The sequence below is a fragment of the Leuciscus leuciscus genome (assembly GCF_965113295.1).
Source record: "Leuciscus leuciscus genome assembly, chromosome: 19".
Taxonomy (NCBI): domain Eukaryota; kingdom Metazoa; phylum Chordata; class Actinopteri; order Cypriniformes; family Leuciscidae; genus Leuciscus; species Leuciscus leuciscus.
This window is the reverse complement of record NC_138743.1, coordinates 30,995,449-31,014,038: the sequence shown is the minus strand read 5'-3', so window position 1 is coordinate 31,014,038 and position 18,590 is coordinate 30,995,449. Positions and strand designations below refer to the sequence as shown.

The following is an 18,590-nucleotide window of genomic DNA, read 5'->3' as shown; positions in this document are numbered from 1 at the left end:
AGAAACCTTCTCCACAGGCCCGACAGTGGTGCTTTGTATCATTATCCTGGAATCCCTCTCCACATTTATTACATCTCTGAAAAAAAAAAAAAAACCCAAAAAATCTTTCTTCAGTAAAGACTTCTCTTCATTTAAAAGGCAAATTAAAAAAGAACCTAGCATTAAAACTCACAAGGATGAGAGAATTGGGCTTCCAGTAGGTAGGAGCAATCTGGTCTGTTAACCAGGGCGGTGACGGCTTTGGCAGGCTTGACGCTTAGCTCTGAAACAGACTGAGCCATATAGTTCACACCATCCAGCAGCCTCTGCGCAGCATTGTTGTTGTCCTTCAGGAATCCATCAGACTGAGACGGAAATGTGAAAGTGAATAAAACTTTGCTATTTAAATAGAGGAAACATAGGGAAAAAAAGCAGCAGATTTCTCTCACCCCTGGCCAGACATGCTGGATCTCAGTCCTGAACCACTGTATCAACAGGGTCCTGGTTCCCATACCAGTATTGCCTACTTCTATATATCACAGAGCAGTTTGGACACTCAATCACATATCTGCAAAGAAAACCCCCAAATCAGTCCTGTGTGTCTAAATGAACTGAAGTAAATGCACCTTTGTACAACTATACACCACTCACCCGGACCAGGCGTATATGGCCAAACCAAACCAAGGTGAGTCAGAGGATGCCGTCGTCTTTGGAACCACAATCACCTCTTTGCCACTCTCATAACAAGCCTGGAATAGCAGGTTAACACATAATGTCAGACCTGGGCAGTCACAGAATATGTATAGCTGGTAAGGTCAGGTCATGTGTTGCATTGTTTAGGACCTACCTTGCAGGTGTAGATGCGATTATCGTAGTGTGCTGAATAGCGGCAACGGTGTTTAGCCTCATGCACCACACCCTCTCGGAGGTGATTCATGCTGTTTTTACAGCCTGAGCTAAAACACAAACAAACAAAAAAAAACCTGTTCTGAATATATGTAATTCAGAACAGGCTTCAGTATGGTGTACGTGCAAGGAATTTTCCACATGCATTACAAGAGTCAAAACTAGCTTAGTCAAACATCTAATTACTAGTGTGGCGCTGCACAAATAACTCCTTTTGAACGGTTTTTTATTTTATTTTATTGATTTGATCAAACCAATTTTTAATGAGTATGTAAATTACTCAACTTTAAAAAAAGAACTTTAGGAGTTAAACACATAAGGTAGGTGATGTGTTGGCATCATAACTGAACATTTAGCAATCTAAAAATATAATATATGCAAATATTCATTTTATTTGCTAAAAATGGTTGGTCAGGGACTTCAGTGAACCCTTTTGAGCATTGGCTCAATTGAACCTGTGTTGTCTTTAACATTTACATTTACATTTACATTTATTCATTTAGCTGACGCTTTTATACAAAGCGACTTACAATTGCTATATATGTCAGAGGTCGCACGCCTCTGGAGCAACTAGGGGTTAAGTGTCTTAACATTCATTCAAAGGGTTTGTCATTTAACAGGCTTCAAATGGAACAAGTTCTACACATCCCCACCTCTTGCATGGTCATTTAATAAATATTTTGTCTACATTAATCAAGCCTTGTTTTTTTTTAAACCATATTTAAGTTCAACCCCGATTCTGTCAAGGCCTTTGTCGGAAAGAACCAAATTGCTAACATGACTTAACACTTATATTTGATATCCATAACATTCCCATTCAAATGTTTTTTGAAAGATATAATTTAATTCAGCAAGGATGCATTAAATTGATCAAGGGACAGCAAAGATATTATAAAAACATTTCTATTTTAAATAAATGCTGTTCTTTTGAACTTTCTATTAAAATTGAAAACAGTTGTAATAATATTTCACAAGTATTTCATTAGTGTTTTTTTACTGTATTTTTGGTCAAATAAATGCTGCCTTGGTGAGTAGAGTAGAGTAGAGTAGAGTAGAGTAGAGTAGAGTAGTTGTATGTGAGAGTCAGGAGCAGCTTACCCACAGCTGAGGCAGATGCTAGAGCAGGTAAAGTATTCATCTGGAAAGAAAGAGTTGCTTGCCAGATGCTCATCAGGAATCTCTCCACTGAAGCATTCACTCAAAGCCTTGTGAACAAGAGCTTCATCATTAGCTCGATATATTAAAATTGATAACTGAAAATAGCACACACACGTGTCTTATGGAATATTTCAAGGCCAGTGCTCAGGATTTGTAAGTAGCCATTTGAGGAAAACGGACCTACTTAATAGGTTAAAAATTAAAAAGAAAAAAGATTTTTGGAGAAAAGTAATTCAAACCAACACTTCCACCCTTTCATGTAATCGATGAGTTAAATGTGTGATTGAGCTTATTAATAAAAAAAAATAAAAAAACGAATTACCTGCAATGCCTTGTAGATGACACCGGCAGACCGTGGAGATCGTGTAGTGTTGTTGTCTAACTGCTGCTCCACGCTACGCAGCAGACCGCTGAAGTCAGTCGGGGGGTTGTGGGTGCGGGTGCCCCGGTACTGAATAGAGCTGAATGCTTCCGGAAAGAGGCCAAGCTTTCTGAAACGTTCCTGAAGAAGCCGCTCAGCTGATTCTGATGGCTTATCTACAGTGCACAAGAGAGAGATTCATTATTTTGCTTACTTTATCTATTTCAATGTCAATTCTAACCTATTGTTTTGTGAATAGGACAGCAAAGTGGAAAGCATCTAAAGCTCAGTAAACTGACCTGAGCCTAATAACTTGGTGTGGACTGTCTCATGGAAGATTATAACAGCAGGACCCAGGGTCGAAAGGGGCACATCCAAACCACAGCGGGCAGTCGTAGCTTTCAGCTCCCTCGTAAAATGCTTTAGATACGCATCTGACGCATCCCCGAGAAACTTGAAAAGATCATCATGAAGCCGGTCAGCATGTGTCCGATAGATGACCAGATCAGACACTGCGAGCACCTTCAGGAGGAGGCGGGTTCGCTGTCCTTGGTTAGCTCCTGCCCCCAGGAGTCCCTCTGTGTCAATAACCACCACCTTATGAACAGGGTCCATTGCTGCCCACACCCCAACGGTGCAGGATTCCTGGGTTGGGGATGTCTGGAACACTTCACGACCCAGAAAGAAAGTGTGATTGAGGGTGTGGGATTTGCCCTCTCCAGTATTGCCGAAAATGGACACCACCTTCAAGAGCTCCTCAGGCCTGCAGCCTAATTTCCTCACAAACTCCTCCTCATCCTTCAGCTGTTCCGGTTAAGGAAATAAACATAAGCCATATACTTAGGCAATATCACACAGTTACGTAAAACAAAAAAACAACTAGTAGTTTGAAAAGAAGAGAAAGCATAACGCTTTGTCACAATGCAACGCACAGATTAAAAGACAGTCTGGAACTTGGGTCGAGCAGAGCGACAGAGAGTTCCCTCACTGCAGAGCCAAATGACGTCCAGCTTCCCCTCTCTGGACATTATGGGTGGGGTTATGTATAGGGTTAGGCCATCTAGCTCCACCTGTTATGTCCTGAACTGGACATCAAGCAGCGGGCGTTCAGGGGGGTGGCGTTAGGATAAAATCGCGTTCCAGGGAGAGGGTTTCCCCTTGGCTGAAATCACGTTCTTTTTGAAATCTCAGACCGGTTCGAGGGAGATGGGGGGAGCACAGGGCTGTCCATGGGGGGCCAGGCCAGATTTGAACTTTAGAGCCCGGGACTGCTCAAGGCGTTCTGTTATCACTCTGCTCCATGATTTCCACTTCCCACTCCAAACTAACTAGTGAGAGAATCCTTGCTCCAAGTGACCATTGTCTGTGTATCATTCGTTGTTTTAATATTCCATTAAATAACATTTGGAAAATCGAAAAAGGACTTGTGTCATTATTGATTAACAAATACAATTAACAAAAACAAATAACGATTTTTTGATTTTACACAAGTTAAAAATAGGAAATGATGAAAAACCCCTACAGTAGTCCAAATCCATGTGTCATTAGTTCCTTTAATTTTCAATTAAGACACAAATTAAAAGAAAAGAACGAATGATACATAGATTATCATGGAGTGAGAGAAAAGGTTTAAAAACTTTGCTTTGCCCTCGCGGACGCGCAAAGTATGACACTAGCTTTATGGGATGGAGGGATAGAGTTGTGGGTAGGGTTGTGTTGGTATTCTAGTTCTACCCATTAGGCCCAAATTACATTCACTCCTCCTCACTGGATGTGTAGTGAGGCGGAGCTAGACTTAAGCTCCACCCATTTGCTCTGCAGTGAGCATCATCCCGAAGTCAATGGCTTTTTTGAATGGGGTTTTGGTTAAATGGCTGAAATAAGGTCTGTGGTCAGTGTGGTGAACACAAGCTCAAGGCACTTTCACGTTGTCTGAAGCTTAGTGGTGGTGGTAATGTTGAATTCATGGGACCGTGGTGTAGTTAGTTTATAGCCTACCTTAGCTTTTTACTTCTGGCGACTGCATTTGGGCTTCAAAATTCACAAAAGTTGTTTTCAACTGTGATGATTGTCTTGAAGGACAAAACATGTCATGGACAAAACGACAGCATGATGCTAACTGCCGGTTGGCCTACAAAGTGACGACATACCAGCACCACTCTATTTGGGCCTAATGGGTGGAGCTAGAATATCCAACCACACCCTAACCCTATAAAACCATACCCACACCTGTATCCCTCCACCCCATTAGACGTCCAGAGAGGAGGAGCTTGGACGTCACTTGATTCTGCAATCAGTACCACTTTGGAGCAGCCTCTCACAAAATGCCTTACCTGCATGTCTTCCTTTTCATCCACCAGAAGAAAGCTGATGACTTTCTCCAGTTTAGCTTTCAACGCATCCAGCTGTTCATCCCCAGTGCTGCAGTTCTTCTCCGCGGGTTTACAGGGAGGGTAGGCAGTGATAGGGTGCTTTCTTTTACTGACCCCGCTGTGAGTCCGCTTTTGACAGTCCAAACACAGGTTGATTTTACATCCCTGACAGCGGACCACTGCTCTCAGCCGCCCCCCGTTCGGAACCCCACCGTCCCCTTTACATGAATCGCAGTAGGGTACGTGGCCAGGTGCGATTCGGATCCTGTCGTGGTTCCTCATGCGCTCCTGGCGGTGGAGCTCCAGCTCGCAGCGCATGCACTGCAAGCTGCCGCATTCATCACACTCGAAGGCGGCCTCGTCAGTGCCACCGCAGGCGTAACTCTCCTGACAAACCAGGACACCGTTCAACCCCTTCTCCGCTGAAGAGCCCTGACCGCTCATTATACGTCTAAATATAATAGCGAGGTAGCACACCGAACTGAAACAACCGAATTTAAAGTACTAAACGCTCTCTGTAAATACACCGAGTGGTTATCCCTCAGAAAGTTGAACCAACTAACTTACAGCAGAGACCAACCTAAATGTACAATCAACAAGAGAGATGATATATTATACCTCATGAAGGATGCATCTGAGTTCTTCTTAAACGAAATATCTTACTCGTTTGCCTTGAATTTCATTGGAATTCTAAATGTGTTGTCAAATTATGACACTGGCTTAAAATCAAATATTCAATATGAACTATAAATAGATCAGTTGACATCCGTATAGCACTGGCACTAAGTCAGACTAAAGTCTAGCTTTCTGGCTGATGTAAAAGTGACCAAGCAGTCTAAAGTGTCTAAACTCACAAACTACAATCGAAACGTATTTATTGACAGACGTAAACACTAAGAAAACAGCTACATTCGAGTACTGTTATCGTCCTGGGCTTTTGTTACTCAAGCTAACTAAGATTAGCATACGTGTCTATAAAATATCCTCCGATTTCAAAGACAACAGATACTAGGGGGTTAGAAATATGATTTCTGCAGCTGAATTAATGATTATTTAGTATCATACAGACTGTCCTTAAAGTATGTTCACCCAACAACACATTGATCAACACAGCTTTGACCGAACAAAACAAGCTGATTTCGAGCCAGAATCACACCGCAGTCTTCATCAAATTAGCCGCTGAATTCCCTGAAACATCGCACACGACAACGACTCTTTGATAAACACAAATTAATAAGCCGGTTGATGTCAAGATAACTGTTTTTCCCCACCAGCTTGTAAAACGATTCCCCTCCCCGGTAGATTCGGGTGAATGTTGTTGCCAGGTCAGATCAGCTGATCGGCTTGTTTTCACTGTAGCTCTGCAGTCGAAGGTTACCAGACGCAAAGCCAGATGGGAAATGGAGTCCATTCTCTACAAGCAACATTTACTTATACACTTATGACATGAATTCAATATTCAGGTAAGTGTTAGGATAAGGAGAGGTTGACAGATATAAGATATATGATTTAAAAAAAACAAGATTTTTTGGGGGGGACATATGAGGAGACAGAATAATAACAAATAAAAACAAAAAGAAGTGCACAGCCTAATTGTATTAAATTGAATTGAAGTGTGTGTGTGTGTGTGTGTGTGTGTGTGTGTGTGTGTGTGTGTGTGTGTGTGTGTGTGTGTGTGTGTGTGTGTGTGTGTGTGTGTGTGTGTGTGTGTGTGTCTGTGTCTGTGTCTGTGTCTGTGTATGTATATAAATATATATGGATATATAGCCTACATATTAAATAAACTGTTCTTGCAGGTAATATACTAATATAGTAATATACTATTACAGCCCACTTTAGTGTAAATGATCATACTGAAGCAGTTGAAGTAGCCTACATTTTTTAAATGAATGTGTTTTAATATCTTTTATTGTACTTTATAAAAGCACACTTGTTTTGATGTGTTGACTAACATTCTAAAACACATGTACTTGATTATGACTGGTTTATTTGTAAATGTACTTAATTGCAACTTCATTACAAATCTGTAGCCTAGTTATATTTAAATACATGATGTGTCATTAGAATTGAAATTAAAGTAGCCTATATTTAAGTGTACAATAAATGCAGGCCATGTCAGTACATTTGTATTTTGTACGTACACGTAAACCATATTTCGAAGACAATATAGAAGTAAATATGAAATTATGTATTTAAAGTAAGTTCTACGTACACTGAAAACAATTTGGAGTAGGATTTACTTGAAAAAAGCTAGGCAACTTTTTCCACTCAGAAAATGCTAGTAAATTTACAAAGATTTGCCAAGTAAAAACCTAAACATATTTATCAGTAGCTTTAATTAGAAATCTTTAAGTTAAATTTACTTGGAATATGGAATTAAGTAAGCTTTACTTAACCTAGTTAAGTGAAAGTAACAAAGAAAATAAGTCATTTTAACTTGGCTAGTAAAAGGTTGATTATTATCGATTTAGTTGAAATTTCCTTTGCATTACATTTCACTCAAACAATAATATTGAATTATACCAGTCATTTATAGTAGCCTATGTGTTTTACTTAGATTATCTAAGTAATTTATACTACATGTCAGATGTTAAGCATCATGTGAATGCAAAGACCTCAATACTTGGTAGACAATACACAATGACGGTAACATTTGATGGATCGTTTTTGTGTTTGAATGTGTCATTTTGAGCAGAAAATTTACTCAAAATGGCACAAAATGGCAAGTTACTAATCCTGACAACAAAAGCAATGATAAAACAGTGTAAATACAGCTGGAAACCAGTGAAAAATTAACCTCATTAACTATTCAAGGTCCAGTGCATGATGGGAACCCCAGTATCAGAAAAGTTGAGTAATTTTTACTTAATTTTATTGAGTTGATATTTACGCTTTCATTTCTACTCGCTTGAATTAAGTACTGATATGGAATTTACTTAGTTTTTTTTTAATTCTTGCCTGAACTAACTTTTTCATGTAAATTACATTGTTTTTTTTCAGTAGTATTTACTTCACCAAAAAATCCTTTTTTACAGTGTAATAAAGAAAATTATTTTCGTAATATGTAAAATTAGCTATGCTAAAGTGTAAAGTGCCTTCTCTTGTTCACAAGGATCATGTTAAGTCACTTTTCATCACATAAGTCATTGTAGTAACAGGCCTTCAGGGTAGACAACATTTAAATTGTTCTGCTACTGGATTTCACTAATGAAAAGTGAGGATCTGAGGGTCAGACATACAGACATTCAAATCATTATTGTGTTGGTTGTGAAAATTCAACATGATAGCCTATAGAACCTGTGTATAGCCTACATGAATCTTAAAGGAACACTCCACCGTTTTTTTAAATAGGGCTTATTCACCTTCTTTCCTACATTTAGATAGGTGGGCAAATGCATTTTTGTCTCAGTGCATGCATTGTTTTAGTTTGACAGGGTCGGCGTGAGCTTAGCTTAGCATAATGAATGGAATCCTTTGTTGCCAGCTAGCATGTCCTGAATAAAAGTGATATAAAAAAAATAAAAAACCCTACCTAATTACTTCTTGTGGCCTGCGTATTCACAACAAGTACAAATAGCGATGCAGATTAACACTAGGCGATTTCCTAGGCAGATATTGACTTATATATTAAGGACTATATTAGGGGGAAGCACAGGCGAAGCACTGCTACTTGGGCGTGATATCTCTGCGCCCAAGTAGCAGTGCTTCGCCTGTGCTTCCCCCTAATATAGTCCCAAGTCAATATCTGCATAGGAAATCGCCTAGTGTTAATCTGCATCGCTATTTGTACTCGTTGTGAATATGCAGGCCACAAGAAGTAATTAGGTGGGGTTTTTTTTTTTTATATCACTTTTACTCAGGACATGCTAGCTGGCAACAAAGGATTCCATTCATTATGCTAAGCTAAGCTAGCGCCAACCCTGTCAAACTAAAACAATGCATGCACTGAGACAAAAATGCATTTGCCCACCTATCTAACTGTAGGAAAGAAGGTGAATAAGCCCTATTTCAAAAAACGGTGGAGTGTTCCTTTAATTTTCACAAGTTATTTTTATTATTATTTATTTCTTTTGGAAACATGAATTTTAAAGGCTTTGTACAGGCTTTCCTGTAGCTCAAACAGTAGAGCGTTGGCGCTAGCAACGCCAAGGTCATGGGTTCGATTCCCAGGGAAAGCAAGAACTGACAAAAAATGTAAAATGTGTACCTTGAATGCAATGTAAGTCGCTTTGGATAAAAGCGTCTACCAAATGCATAAATGTAAAGAAATGGTTGACACCCATCATTCACAACAGTAGAATGTTGGCGCAGCCTCAAGCCGGACACTCATTTGTGCTTTTTATTTTTTTTTATTAATGTTTATTACAAACTCTCGTGGAGACAACAGCAAAGAAAAACAGGCAAGGCATCAACACAGTGCAGCTTTGACAATGAAAAAAATAAAGAAATAAAATAAAAATAAAGAAATAAAATAAGGCATTGTTCTCAAATAAATAATGTGTTACAGGACCAAAAACATTTCAGCAGCATAACAAATAGCTTCTACAGTTTGTTTAGAATTTTTTACAAGGTTCAAGGAGGATAATAGCATACGAAATTCATTTTTAAAACAGTTTACATTTGGCAATTGTTTTTTCCATTTATTTTTGTGAATGTGGTATTTACCCATAATGATGATCAGGTTGATCAAAAGGGAAAGATCCCTTGTCAGTTTAGAATTATAAATAAGAATATCTTCTACTGTAAATTGTTCAAGTTCACAAATTTTTATATTTAACCAGCTATGAAGATCTTGCCAGAACTTCCTACTTACTGAGCAAGGAAGAATAAATGCTCTGTTCGTTCCGGGTTTTCATGACAAAAGTCGCAAGGATCAACTTCAAAACCAAATCTACCCCTCAGTGTCTCCGCAGATGGATAGTAGTTGTTAAGAATTTTAAATTGCATTTCTTTTAGTTTGGGTGCAATTGGCCATTTTATACATTTCCAATGTTTTTCTGCAATTGTTGGATTATCTCATATTTTAAGTTTTATCTTCCTATCATAATCATGATATATATATATCCTTTGAAAGCTTTATTTAAATATTTGTTGTCACATTTTTTGTCCATAATGTTTAATTCTCCTATCTTTAAGTTTGGAAGTTTGATTTGGACATTAGAAAAACTAATTGTGTTTTTTATCAGCTGTATCAATTTCACTGGGATAGATTTACAGATTTTCTTATATTCTTTAAGAGAACATTGAATATTATTAAATTAGTTTTTTTTAAATCTTGTAACTGTAAGATTTCACCATTTATATCTAAAATGTCATGTACAAAGATAATGCCTTGGTCAAACCAAAGCTGGTTGAACAAAGACTTTTTGTTTGATACAATTATTCTATTATTCCACAAGGCGGCACAATGAGGGGTAAAGTTATGGGTAAATTAGCGTCTAATCCTATTTTTTATAGTCTATGGTCTAATCATAGCGTCTAATGCAGTAAGATCTCTGGTCAAACAAATGATTGGCTGAAAGCGGTGTCAAATAAATATATGATATATCATTGGTTAAAAAATATAAGCCTCCACGTCGTTGAGTCAACGTGCTGGCTACGTCATGCCGAAACGTCAGACCTAATTAAATCTGGAATGGACTAAAGAGCAGGAATTTGGCCATGGTGACCCTAGAGGTGCTGTTGTCCCCTGAGCTGCTGCAGTGAACTTCTTTTAGTTAAGAACTGAAATGTGTATTTATTTACTTTTCGCGTTCATTATTTTTTCATTTATGTATTTCCATAGGCGTAATCTGCGGGTGGGACATGTCCCCACCACTTTTTGCTAAGGTCGATATTGTCCCCACCACTTTTGAAACATCTCGCGGCACGAATGTACCAATACAAATAAATAAAACATCTCCAGTTAACTAGCAGAGCATTCATTTCGTTCGTTTGTTAAATAAAAGGCGATCTAGAAAATCCTGAGGTGACTTTAATCAGAGTTTGAGGTGAGACTGAATACATTTACAGTCCTGAGAGAGAGCATGGAGAACATGAGAGCCACAGCTTTTGACGTGTTTCATGAAGCACGTTTAGCTACTGGGCGAACACACTGACATGATCATAAAGTCAAATGATCGAGAATTTCAAGTGCACAAGATCATCATGTGTGGCTGCAGCAGCTACTTTAGGTGAGAACTGGCATCTGCAAGTTGACAGACAGAGGACTTTTACTCCTCCTCAAAGCTCCTCTGTAAAGCACAGCACTACATCCTGCAGCACTTTGAGGAGGTTCTGCACGTACCTGAGGAGTTCCTGGAGCTCTCCCTGGAACAGCTGGAGGAGATCATTGATGAGGATGAGCTGAATGTCAGACAGGAGGAGGTGGTTTTTGAAGCCGTCCTCCACTGGATCAATCATGCATCAGAAAACAGGAGGCAACACATTTGCTTCTGCCAAAGGTTAAACAGAGATTTTTGTCTTGTTTTTCATTACAAATATCTTAAAACTCTTAAATCAAGATACGTTTTCTGCTTTTATTTTAATGTTAGTTAAATGTTAGAAATTTTGTTTTGTGGTTTTGCCATTTTTATATATATATATAAATATTAAAATTTGTCTATAATTTAATATCATATTTTTTCTGTAATTTTATTTTATTTTAGTATACATCAGACTAAATTAAAACGAGAAAAGGTTTTTCATTTTATTTTAGGGTTTCAGTTTAACTACAATAATCCTGGCATGCGGTAAGAAAAATAAACTTAATTCAAAGGGCAAAGAAGTTTATTTTTCTTCCCCTTCTGACAGATTTTTTCTTCTTGTTTTAAGCAGTAACTCACTTAATTTTGATAAATTTTTCATAAAACGACTGCTTAGTAACAGTCTTGCAACAGTCTCTGAAAGTCTAACTCTCCCTTGTGCTTCAGGTTCGATTGGGGTTGATGTCATCTGACTAATTCATCAATAATATAAAGTGCAATGCGTTAGTGATGGAGAATGAAGACTGCATGCCTGTTATCATCAATGCAATGAAGACTATGTTTGACCTCAACATGGATGAACCCACCAACTCAGAACTCATGCATCAACTGACACATCCACGTCTGCCCTCATCGATCCTATTGGCCATCGGAGGATGGAGGGGCGGCACTAGTTACAACAGTGAGATTGAGGCATACGATGCGAAGGCAGACTGCTGGGTAAGTGTGACTCAAGAGGATGAGTGTCCCAGAGCCTATCTTGGTACTGCAGTCCTGGATGAGTGTGTCTACTGTATTGGTGGTTATGACCCCGTGGAGTGTTTCAACAGTGTGACGAAATTCAATCTTATCACTCAGACTTGGCAGGAGGTGAGTAATGTTATAGGTCAACATTTAACTTTAATTTAGCTTCCTTCACAAAACAGTATTGTGCAGTGATCAGTACAGTGATGGTATCGGATTGTACTTTGACATGGACCATAGTGCTGAATGATGTGCTGTACTCCACATTACTTCAAAGAATAGATACAAACCATGATACATTTTTGTTTGTGTTCCAGCAATTGTTGTAGCTTAATAATATAATATAATATAATACACCAGAGTTACCATCATGACTGTGTAAAAAAAAATACCATTACGAAAAATAATAATAGTAATAAGACAGGGCCCGTATTCATAAAGATTCTAAGAATCCTCTAAGAAAACTCTTAAACCCTAATAAAAACTTTTACGTAGGAGTCTTAGCTTAAAAGCGATTCGGGACCGATCTGAGAGCAACTCTGAGTAAGGAAAAGACAAAAACTTTCATCTTAGTAAGGAGGCGGGGTTGACCCCGTTGCTATGTATGACACAATCTTTTGAAGACTGTGATTGGTTGGTTGTCCAAGAAAGAAAAAAAAAAGTGATTTTAAGTATAGGGTCTATTCTAAGCCTTCACTTTGAAATTACATGCGTAATTTTTTCCTATTTGACCGTTCTCACACACACACACACACACACACACACACACACACACACACACACACACACACACACACACACACACACACACACACACACATTATATATGTGTATATAAATCCTTTTTTTTTTTTTTACCATGCAGATAATTTCCTATAAGGTATTTGATTGGAAAGAGTGGAACAATTTTTATCATTCTAAGCCAATTACACTGATTGCTGGCATGTCTATTTAAGTGGTGGTTTGAATGTTGGTTTTAATGTATCAAACATGGAATTTTCCCAGTTGCCAAATATCGTAATGTAGTGATTACTTTCATTTCTGGCGCTATGGCATTTCTGTGCTGTGTTGGAGATGTTAGCGTGTCTCTAATAAGATCAGTCACAAACATGATCCCTGCACGATCTAATCTATAGTGTCTTATTAACTCACTGTTATACATTGTCTGCAACACATTTCTTCTCCCTCTTCGTCTTTCTGCCATTTTCTCCTCTGCTAAAGAAACTCTTAAGCCTCTTAAAAGTCCTCGTCCGTGCTCCTAACAATTTTGACCTTACGACCTCTTTTAAGGGTTAAGATGCTTTCTGAATTACTTGTTTTCTTTACAAGGATTTTTTCTTTAATTTTAAGAGTAAACGCCCACATTTCTAAGAATTTTCTTAGAATTTTGTCACTAGGAGCTACTCTTTGCATTAAGATTCTTTATGAATTCGGGCCCAGGTCTTTTTATGTGGAGATAGGCAAGTTCTCTTCATCTTCTGCTCCTATTATTAGTGGAGTACCTCAGGGCTCTATTCTGGGTCCGCTTCTTTTTAACTTATATATGCGTCCGTTGGGGAATATTATTAGGAAGCACAATGTTTTATTCCATTTTTATGCCGATGATACACAGCTGTATCTGCCATTGAACACTGGTGATTCTATTCAGACCTTGATGGATTGCATCCGGGACATCAAGGAATGGTTATCAATTCACTTCCTCCAACTTAATGAGGACATGTCAGAAATCATTGTCTTTGGCCCTCCAAAACTGAGGAATAATCTCATTAAGGAGCTGGGTAACCATTTCCCTTCAGTTTCCTCTCAGGTCAGGAACCTTGGAGTCATTCTTGACTCAGATTTATGTTTATCTAAACAAATTAATTCTGCTGTAAAGAATAGTTTTTATCAATTGCGGTTAATTTCCAAACTTAAGTCATTTTTGTCATTCCAAGACTTGGAGAAGGTCATTCATGCTTTTCTTACCTCACGCTTGGACTATTGTAATTCATTGTACTTGGGTCTTCCTCACTCATCACTTGCACGCCTCCAGATGGTGCAGCTGCAAGGCTGCTGACCGGGACAAAGAAATACGATCATATCACCCCAATTTTAGCTTCACTTCATTGGCTCCCGATCCATTTTAGAATTAATTTTAAAATTCTGTTGCTTGTTTTTAAAGCTCTTAATGATCAAGCTCCATTATATCTTAGAGATCTTATTGCTCCTCTGTCATCCACTAGTTCTTTAAGATCTTCAGATAGGGCTCTTTTATCTATTCCTCGCTCCCGTCTAAAATCGAAGGGAGATAGAGCCTTTGCTGTTGCCGCCCCCCGTCTATGGAACCAATTGCCTCTGGACATCCGCCTTGCACCTTCAATTGCTATTTTTAAATCTAAATTGAAAACCTATCTTTATTCCCTGGCATTTTAATATTATCTTGCTGCTGTTTCTGTCTGTTCTGTTTGGTTGTTTTCTGTTTTATTCGATTAGTTTTTTACTTTGTTCAGCACTTTGGATAGTTCTGCTATGTTTAAATGTGCTATATGAATAAAATTGACTTACTTACTTACTAATACCATTGTATTTATTTGCAACTGAAAGGACAGAACCAATGAGATGGTGTATTGGTGTGTGTTCGCACACTGATGTATTTGGTGTGTTGTAGGTGTCCCCCATGGATGAACGCCGAGGCTTTATTAGTGTTGCTGTTCTGGACGGGCTAAATAAACACCAATCAGTGGACAATGATGGCACCCATGAATGAAAAGAGGAGTTGTGCCAGCGCCACCTCACTGCAGGGCAGGGTAAGAGCACTTACCCATGATTCCACACTCTTCTACTGGAGACTCTTAATGCCTGTAAAGCATGAAGGAAAGGTGAAATGGGGATATGGCATGCATGGGAATAGTTTAAATATGAAAAGGAATATCATAAAATGTACTGAGTGTTTTAAACACTGCTTTTCTGATCAGTCTGTGATGATTGTGCACAAACATCATGCATGTTATGTTTGTGTTTGTCAGATTTATCTGTGGTGGTTTTACTGGGACCGAGTATCTCTCCTTTGCTGAGAGCTTCAACCCTGAAACAAACCAGTGGACTCTCATCGCTCCCATGAGTAGCCGCCGCATTAGTTTAGTTGTGATCGCTTATGCAGATCTAGTGTATGCTGTGAGTATTAAACACACATATCAGTTTTATAGTGTTAATTAGCTATGATAACCATGACACAAATACAGAAATATGGAACAATCACAGTTTAAAGGTTGCACTTCTGTAAATGCATGCAAGGATGTGCAAATGCTCAGAATACATAAATAAAGAGTGTATTTATTTAAAGTTTGGTGGTTTTGATGGTGCCAGTCATTTGCGGAGTGCGGAGGCCTACAATCCGCTCACTAACATCTGGAGTGATGTTGCATCAATGTGCAATCCACGCGGCAGCTTTGGCATTGAGGTGTGATGTGGACAGTTAATATCTGTATCTGGTGAAACTATGAAATAACATTACAATGATGATTTGATGATAATGAATATGCAGGAAAAAATTTGTTTTGGTCCCATATTGACAATAAGTGGAAAGTTGCACCATAAAAATGTTGAAGGCTTCAAAGATAAATGTGTTTGACTATAAAAACATCTACCTAATTCAAAGAGTCAGAAAATTCTACTATGTTTAATTGAAGTGTTGCATCTATAAGATTTATTGATGTCAAGTTAAAGAGTTTAGCTGTACATTATTAATTTCCCTTTTTACTTTCCTTAAAATCCAGGTATAGTTAATGGTCAGTTGTTTGCTGTCGGAGGCTATAATGGATTAAGCATCACCTCTGATGTGGAGCGCTACGATGAGAAGACAGATCAATGGTAACTTCCACAAACACTAAATCTCACAGATCATTTCACACTGCGTTAGATATAAGTGTAAGTCTGCAAGTCTAATGCAGGCTATATGTCATTGCATTCACTGCATCTGTTTTCTATACAGGTTTGCTGCAAATGAAATGGACGTTTCCCGCAGTGGAACTCCCGGTACTCTGAACTGTTGTGTAGCATCAGGATTGCCTAACATGGCGCAGTATTCTGCCCTACGAGACACCAGACACAAGACGAGTCTGACAGTGAATGTTCTCCCTCTAGCAGATCTGACAGTCTGACTGCAAATGGAGTGTTGTGTTTCCTGTATAAATGCATTCAAAAAAGAGGCTGTATTCTAAATGTTAAACTTTCTCTCAGGTGTAGTGTTGTTCGTTAAAAAAAAAAAAAAACCTTGCAAGGGATCTCTACAGCTTTGTTATAAAGCTTTCGGCTGGTTACCAGTCTCCACGTTTTGAGAGCACTTTACACCAAATCCTTCATTCAGAACCCTTAATACATCAGACTAGATGTGTATCAAGGGCTTGAGTTCTCTCACTGTGTGTTTCACTGTTAATGCACTTTTACTGTTAAAACAGCTGTTAGAAAATGAGGTTTGTGTTGATTTTGATCCTTCGGATGAGACGTTAAACCGAGGTCCTGACTCTCTGTGGTCATTAAAAATCCCAGGATGTCCTTCGAAAAAGAGTAGGGGTGTAACCCCGGCATCCTGGCCAAATTTGCCCCTTGGCCGTACATCATGGCCTCCTAATCATCCTCATATACTGATTGGCTTAATCACTGTCTCCTCTCCACCAGTAAGCTGGTGTGTGGTGGGCGTTCTGGCGCAATATGGCTGCCGTCGCAGCATCCAGGTGGATGCTGCACATTGGTGGTGGTTGAGGAGATTCCCCCCCTTCTATGTAAAGCGCTTTGAGGTCTCAGAAAAAGTGCTATATAAATGTAACGAATTATTGCTAAATGAAAACCTCACCTCTCAAAATTATATATGGGTGATTCTCCAACTAGGAGCACATTTGGCAATGTGAGCTTATGGAAAATTCACACTCTTAAAACACAATTAAAACAATCTTCCTAGCTTCATTCATGTGTCTTCTAACACAATATAACAGTGGGCAGTTTTAAAATTCCATGGAATATTATTATTTTTAACAGTTTTTCAGAAGAGCGGTTTCAAAGATGTCATTTCCACCACTTTTCAATTTATGTATTTTATTACAATATATATATTGTAAAACTGATTATATAAGATTATGTATCAGTCAACAACATCAGTGGCTACCTAATCATGTAACAAAATAAATCTTAATACTTCATGAACTTAATGCATTTTTATTTAAATTTGCTAAATGCCACGAGTTGCCACTAGTTGGGATTTTTGCCTACAGCATTTCATTTTTGCTCAGGTCTATGTTTATTATAAGTCACTCACACATATATTGTAAGTAATGAACTATTAATACTTGATTTAAAATACATTTAGATCCACATCATTGGTTATTCTTATATTTTTTTCTTAAAAACTGTAATGGTGGAAAGTGGTGGAAATGATGGTTTATGGTGGAAAGATTGTTTCTGTTTATTTTTACTTAAATTGCCAGTCCAAAATATTTTTAACCATGTATTTTGTTATTTAACATATATGAGTTGAACAGTATACCTCATAGTTTTAAAAATAATGTTTACAAATGATATACAAATTATATGAACCCGCTCAAAACATTCATATAAATATAGATTAAAAAAATATAGAGTGTACTGGAATGGTGATATATAAAAGTTCTCAGTCCAAAAGCACAAATGTGTCATGAGAACATGCAAATAGCGCATAAAAACGGCATATATCATGTCCAAAGCTACGCCTGTAATTTCTCAGAGGTGGAAATGACATTTTAGCAGTTTTTCTGCAATATTAGCACTCCCTCATGTCAGGCTTAGCTACTTTGGAACTTAGCATGTTGTTTACTCATAATAAACATAAATACATTATTTTCATATTTGTTGTACATAATTCAACCGAACTACAGCCAAAGTGGAAATGACACTGAATAAAAATACTCTGTATAAAGCTTGAGTTACTTTGATTTATTTTCTTGTGCTGAAGAGCACACATGCCTGAAGTTTCATCTTCAACTAATAAGTCCTTTTCACTGTTATTTCCATAATTACCAAGTAAATAAAATATTTAAGGTGATCTAGGTGGGTTTTGTTGATGGAGGTGGAAATGACGGAAAATCTGGGGACAGACTTACATTTACATTTACATTTATTCATTTAGCTGACGCTTTTATACAAAGCGACTTACAATTGCTATATATGTCAGAGGTCGCACGCCTCTGGAGCAACTAGGGGTTAAGTGTCTTGCTCAGGGACACATTGGTGTCTCACAGTGGATTCGAACCCGGGTCTCTCACACCAAAGGCATGTGTCTTATCCATTGCGCCACCACCACCCCTATAAACAGACTTATTTTATTCCAAAAATATTTTAAAACTGTGATATACATATGGAATTTAGATGGTATGATATTATTTTAATTTGTCCTTAAGACAAACATGTAAAAAAAAAAATATTTTTAAATCTTTAATATAATTTTTTAACATTCAAAGAGGGCCAGTCTGGGTTGGGGACAAGCATAAAACTGCAAAATCTGCTAATAAACAGCCTTGCAAAAACATTTTTAAAAGAAAACAGGGGCAAGATTTAGTGGTTACTAGGATGTTGGAGCATGAACTTCATAGTGACAAT

The 18,590-nt window shown here is 38.0% G+C and overlaps 2 protein-coding genes across 2 annotated transcripts in view; one reads left to right on the top strand and one right to left on the bottom strand.

Annotated features, from left to right (window-relative positions):
- Positions 1–6,133, bottom strand: part of zfyve1 (zinc finger, FYVE domain containing 1) — a 7,206-nt gene extending 1,073 nt beyond the window's left edge. The window contains 11 exon segments of the mRNA XM_082148542.1: positions 7–76; positions 173–226; positions 228–344; positions 429–458; positions 460–547; positions 631–728; positions 827–935; positions 1,984–2,090; positions 2,366–2,580; positions 2,704–3,208; positions 4,738–6,133. Coding sequence (XP_082004668.1) covers positions 7–76; positions 173–226; positions 228–344; positions 429–458; positions 460–547; positions 631–728; positions 827–935; positions 1,984–2,090; positions 2,366–2,580; positions 2,704–3,208; positions 4,738–5,220 — 1,876 coding nt within the window. The 5' untranslated portion in view covers positions 5,221–6,133.
- Positions 6,134–11,729: 5,596 nt separating this feature from the next.
- Positions 11,730–18,037, top strand: LOC309482434 (kelch-like protein 10). The gene is made up of 6 exons (XM_082147781.1): positions 11,730–12,110; positions 14,632–14,684; positions 14,990–15,137; positions 15,307–15,423; positions 15,740–15,833; positions 15,955–18,037. Exons 1-5 carry the CDS (start codon positions 11,751–11,753, stop codon positions 15,743–15,745), a joined length of 684 nt encoding a protein of 227 aa, XP_082003907.1. The 5' UTR covers positions 11,730–11,750; the 3' UTR covers positions 15,746–15,833; positions 15,955–18,037.
- The last annotated feature ends 553 nt before the right edge of the window (positions 18,038–18,590 follow it).

Excerpts from the sequence above, each read along its gene's own strand:
- LOC309482434 (XM_082147781.1), top strand. The coding sequence starts at position 11,751 with ATGGAGAATGAAGACTGCATGCCTGTTATCATCAATGCAATGAAGACT. Across the intron at positions 14,685-14,989 it reads AGTGTTGCTGTTCTGGACGG|ATTTATCTGTGGTGGTTTTA; the intron begins GCTAAATAAACA and ends TGTGTTTGTCAG. Across the intron at positions 15,138-15,306 it reads ATGCAGATCTAGTGTATGCT|TTTGGTGGTTTTGATGGTGC; the intron begins GTGAGTATTAAA and ends ATTTATTTAAAG.